At 29.9% G+C, this 6,000-nt stretch overlaps 1 protein-coding gene across 1 annotated transcript in view; it reads left to right on the top strand.

The window, feature by feature from the left end:
* Positions 1-206: 206 nt before the first annotated feature.
* Positions 207-6,000, top strand: part of LOC124419278 — a 72,528-nt gene continuing 66,734 nt past the window's right edge. The window contains exon 1 of the mRNA XM_046947920.1: positions 207-1,631. Within this exon, the coding sequence (XP_046803876.1) occupies positions 207-1,631 (1,425 nt within the window). The remainder of the gene's footprint in view (positions 1,632-6,000) is intronic.

The following is a 6,000-nucleotide window of genomic DNA, read 5'->3' as shown; positions in this document are numbered from 1 at the left end:
TTCCATAGCTTTTTGTAAAATCAATCTAAAATTTCTGAAATTATAACAAATTATTTCGATAATAACTGGAAGTCGTTTAATCGCTTTTAGATCTCGAAAATTGTTAATTTGCTTCATCAAATAGACAATTATATTTTCTTGAGATCCTTCCATACATCTATTTGTAAAACTAATTTGCGAATAAAGTTAAATTAAAATAATACAAAATGCACGCATCAAAGAAAACTGGTAAAAGCAAACTGGAAATTCTAAATCAACAGAAGAATACAGTTTTGAATAATATTAATCGCGTTCGGCGATCTATAAAGGAAAAAACGATTTCTTTTAATCTACTTGAATTGGAATGTCGACTCGATATATTAAATTCATATATTGAACAGGCAATGACTTATCAGTCAGAAATCGATATTTTAGATCCTGAGAACGATGAAAGATCTGCTGTTGAAGACTTGTGTGTGTCTACCAAATGTCTACTTCTTGGATATTTGACACCGATTCGAAGACAAAGCAGCCATGATTCTACTATTGGTTATCCAACACACCACAGCAGTCTTCCTAAAATGAAATTACCAAAATTTAACGGCAAGTACTCAGAGTACAAAAATTTCATTAGTTTGTTTGAAAGTTTAGTTGATCATGACATGTCGCTTACTGAAATCGAAAAGTTCAATCATTTAATTTCATGTCTCTCTGATGAAGCTCTAGGTACTGCGAAGGCTTATCAAATTACTGAACAGAACTATTCCAAAGCTTTAGCAAGTTTGAAACGGGTTTATGATAATCCTTGTCTTATATTTTTCGACAGTACTAGACAATTGTTTCACTTGCCCGAAATAACGAAACCTTCGTCTTCAGCTTTGAGGAGCATGATTGACACAGTTTCGGCAGTATATGATTCACTGTTATCAATTGGTGATGACAAATCTATCTCAAACGCTATGATTATTCAAATGGTTATGACAAAAGTCGATCCAGTCACTCGCTCTAAATGGGAAGAGCAACTTAATTATGATACGTTGCCAATGTGGAGTGATTGCAAAGAGGCCCTGAATAAAAGATATACTCATATATCAGCTGAAGAAGCTTCGTGTTCGCGACCTAAAACTAATAAAATTACTCAAAAGAAGAATGACAACAATACGGGTAGAAAAGGAAAATCATTTTCGTGCCAAGTCAAAGCACAGCAGGACAATATTAAATGCATTTTTTGCAGATCAGCGGAACATTATGTTTCTAACTGTCCGTCCTTTGCTGCCATTCCTGTTGCTCAAAGATTTGATTTCATAAAAAATGTACCGGCCTGTATAAGTTGTTTGAGAAAAGGTCATACAGTAACAAAATGTACTGCCACAAAATGTAGAGTTTGCAATCGTTCTCATCATACACTTTTGCATCAATATAATACTACTAACACGCAAACTGTAAATCCGACAACTTCAAGTCCAGACGAGCCTTCGAGTGCATCTGTCAATATTTCAACCTCTAATAAAGATAATGTTATCTTGGCTACGGCTTTAGTTAAAATAAAAGATAGATCTGGGCAATATGTATTTGCTAGGGCATTACTGGACTCTGGATCACAGATTAATTTTGTATCTGAAGAATTGTCGCAACGATTGCAATTAGAACAAGTAAGAGTTCTATATTCGGCTGTGCCGAATCTTATATACCCTTCACCATGATGTGTTTAAAGCCTTTTGTACCTTTTGAAGAACGAAAAAGTACCAAAAAGTCCCCATCTATGGGTCCTCAGTTAATCCGGGCCATACAAACTTAATTACATGTTCCTAGGTTCAATATTGTAGAAATTGTAAAAAGTACCTTTTGAAAAACGAAAAAGTACCAAGAAGTCCCCTTTTACTGGTTCTCACTTAATCCGGGATATACGAACTTAATAGCATGTTTCTAGGTTCAATATTATAGAAATTTCAAAAAGTACCTTTTGAAGAATGAAAAAGTACCAAAAAGTCCCCTTGTATGGGTCCTCACTTAATCCGGGCCATACATACTTAATTACATGTTTCTAGGTTCAATATTGTAGAAATTGCAAAAAGTACCTTTTGAAAAACGAAAAAGTACCAATAAGTCCCCTTTTATGGGTCCTTACTTAATCCGGGCCATACATACATAATTACATGTTTCTAGGTTCAATATCGTAGAAATTGCAAAAAGTACCTTTTGAAAAACGAAAAAGTACCAAAAAGTCCCCTTTTATGGGTCCTCACTTAATCCGGGCCATACATACTTAATTACATGTTTCTAGGTTCAATATTGTAGAAATTGCAAAAAGTACCTTTTGAACAACGAAAAAGTCCCCTTTTATTGGTCCTCACTTAATCCGGGCCATACATACTTAATTACATGTTTCTAGGTTCAATATTGTAGAAATTGCAAAAAGTACCTTTTGAAGAACGAAAAAGTACCAGAAAGTCCCCTTTTATAGGTTCTCACTTAATCCAGGCTCTACATACTTAGTTTCATATTTCTAGCCAATAACAAAACATTAGTGCTGCTCTCGCTCTGCTACTCTTGCTCTGCTGCTCTTGCTCTGCTTTGCTTTTATAAACAAATTACAATAACAATATTTACCGTATTGTTATGTATTTTGTTTTTGCAGTTTCTGTCTGAGCATGAATAAAAAATCTAAATTTTATATGAAATTTTCAGAGATTGTCTCGGTTTTTTGCTCATATCTCCGTTATTTATGGACCGATTTTGCTGATTTTAAATAGCGTTCTTGCCGGTCGTATGTCTGATAGAATTATGGAAGATTCGGATCTCGCAGATATCTGGGGTCTTCTAAAAACTGATTTCAACAAACATACAGACAGACAGACAGACAGACGGACAGACAGACGGCCATGGCTTAATCATCTCCGCTACCTATAAGGATCCAGAATATATATACTTTATAGGGTCGGAAGACAAACTTATATATACCCTTCTCACGAAGGTGAAGGGTATAATAATGTAATTAATTATAAACAATTTACAATTATTTCATAAATAAATAACATTCATATAAAACTCATGACGTTATAATAACATGCAGCAAAAAAGTTAAAACATAATTTTAAACAAACATACATACATAATTACACACACAGAAAAAAATGCATTTCAATTAAAAAACTAATTGTAACAAAATAGTTTTTCACCTATCAACAAAATTAAATTCCGAAAGCATTGCACAATATGAGCTTGAGAAAATTATCACTTTTTTGCAAAAATAACACCAAATCTTTGAGGAGCCAAAAAAGGCATTTCTTTGAGCAAAACTATACATATATTTCCAAGAACGAAAAATATTTCAAATATTACACACAGTGTCATTTAAAAAATGCTTATACATATTACTTGGCCAAAAGATTTTTCTCTGTATGTTTGTATATATTGTATGTTTGTATGTAAATATAAGTATGTATGTAAAATTCTGTAAAAAGTTGAATGTACACTGTACAGTTCAGTAATTATTCAAGTATGTGTAATTTAACATTTTATACAAACACATTCTTGTACTTGCAAACATATTTACAAAATGTTTTTTGTTTGTATATATGAAAAATCTGCTATCTGCTGTTTTATCATTTACAAGAAAGTCATATTTATGCCTAGGGTTCAGATAATACGCTGATTCAATATAAATATGAATCGAAAAGCTAATTACACATAGCAGGTGTAGTCGAGTATAAAAATGTCCGAAAATAACTTCCTACTTATTTAAAAATACATACATGATTTACTTAATTTTAAAACTAAAAAACTAAACATTGCTACTTTTGCTTCTATACTACAGAACACAGATATCAGAAGTACAAAACGTTCAAAAAATATGTGTCTCTTAAAGTTTCAAACTTTTCCGTTTCCCCTTTTATGTTTCAGCAAAAAAAGGAAAAATATGGATATACAACTACTTGATATGCAAATAAATGCAGACAAAACTTTTATTGTTAAATAAATAATAAGAGAATTGTAAATTGTTTCGGGAAATGTCGAAGTATTTGCATGTTTATGTTTTTGGATGTGAAGTGTTAATTGAATTAAAATAAGTTGTTGAGATTTTTTTAAGTACTGAATTTGCAGTCGTCGTTTTGTGAAATAAAATTTAAATTTTTTAAAAGCACATAACGACTTTTTGGAAATGTTTTAAAGAAATTAAAAGATTTTTCAGACCGGCAACTAACTAACTAACTAACTAACTAACTAACTTACTAACTAACTAACTAACTAACTAACTAACTAACTAACTAACTAACTAACTAACTAACTAACTAAATAACTAACAAACAAACAAACTAACTAACTAACTAACTAACTAACTAACCAACCAACTAACTATCTAACTAACTAACTATCTAACTAACTAACTAGCTAACTACACGCAAAGAAAAAACATAGTTCGAAATGGTAGGCATAATGAAACTATGTTCACCGTAAAAATATATTGTTATCAAAAACATATAATTGTTATTTGAATTCCATTTAAACAATATTGTTGTTACTGTAATCATTTTCTTGTTTATGGCAATTATAAATTTTAGTATGATTCAGTGTGTAATAATGTTACTAACAAATACTTAAACTTACAAATAAACATTATATGTTATGTTGCTATATCTTATACAACCATTGTATGTTATGATGTTATAAATAACCATTATATGTTTTGTTGTTCTCTGTCTGTTGCTACAACAACAAAACTACTTTAGCCACACACCTCACACATATTATTTTGTATGTGTGTGTTGTTTTAAGCGAAGAGTTGAAATAATTCTCATTTGGTTTATAACATTATATATATAAGTATTTCACTTTGTATAGGACAACGTAGTTATGTTCTTGTGAATCAAATTGAAATTTGTAAATAGTGTCGTGTAATGTATTTTTTTAATTTTTTAGAAACTGTAATTTTACTGATTCAGTAATCATAATAAATTTGATTTCCATATATATATATATCACAGTGCATCATAATATAGTCATGTATAACTAACAACATTATGGTAAATAAAATATGTTATGATAAAATAGTTTACCTGATTTTAATCATAATATGATATTTAAAAATTGTTGCAATAACCATAATATCTTTAAACTAGAATCATAATTTTAACCATAAGATGTTGCTCTTAGAACATGGTTACCACAACCATGTCTTTTCTCTGCGTGTAACTAACTAACAAACTTTGTATGTGTATTAGAGAATATTACAGCGGATAAACTTAAAAACGAGTTTTTTACCTTCATGAAGGGGAGTTTTCTTTTCCTAATTTGTTTGGTGTTCATAATTTTTTCCCCACTAGATTCATATTTGTTCAAAGCTACTCTTCCGAAAATTTTTTAAATGCACATAACTCATTACGCAAATTATGTCGATACCAAATTTAGCACAAATATTAATTTAGTTTTAAAAATTGTACTATAAATATTCGTCGTAGCTTCTATACTAAGTCCCCTCCAAAAATTTGGCATTTTTATATAGAAAATTTTATTTTCAAATTTGTTCATTACACCGTCGTCCGACACTCAATGTTAGACACGAACCGGATGATTTCCTGATTCTGTGTCCTATTTAAAGAACTTCAAAGTTTCAAGAAGTACATTTTTCAAAAAATATTTTTAAATACTTCTACTGATCACACAATGCCAAATTCGATGTCAAGCTAACAAAAAAGTTCTAAAATATTTTGTGTTATTATTAGTTTATTCTGTCAAGATCAAAAGATGTATAAAAAAATATTTCAATATTTTTTTGGAAAAATAATATTTAAAAAAAAAATTATAGATTTTTTAGGATAAGAATTTTAAAAGACATTTTTGACAGAATTTCATCCTAACGGTATAAAATAAAAATAATTCAAAATATTTCACAAATCTTCTCGTTGGCTTGACACCAAATTTGATTAGTAAAAGTATTTTAAAATATTTTTGAAAATTGTACTTTTTAACATTTTGAAGTACTTTTGAAAGGACACAGGATAACGAAATAAAAAACTAAAA

This window comes from Lucilia cuprina, chromosome 4 (assembly GCF_022045245.1).
Source record: "Lucilia cuprina isolate Lc7/37 chromosome 4, ASM2204524v1, whole genome shotgun sequence".
Taxonomy (NCBI): Eukaryota; Metazoa; Arthropoda; class Insecta; order Diptera; family Calliphoridae; genus Lucilia; species Lucilia cuprina.
Note: the sequence above shows the minus strand (reverse complement) of the source record. Positions and strands in the feature narration are given on the sequence as shown.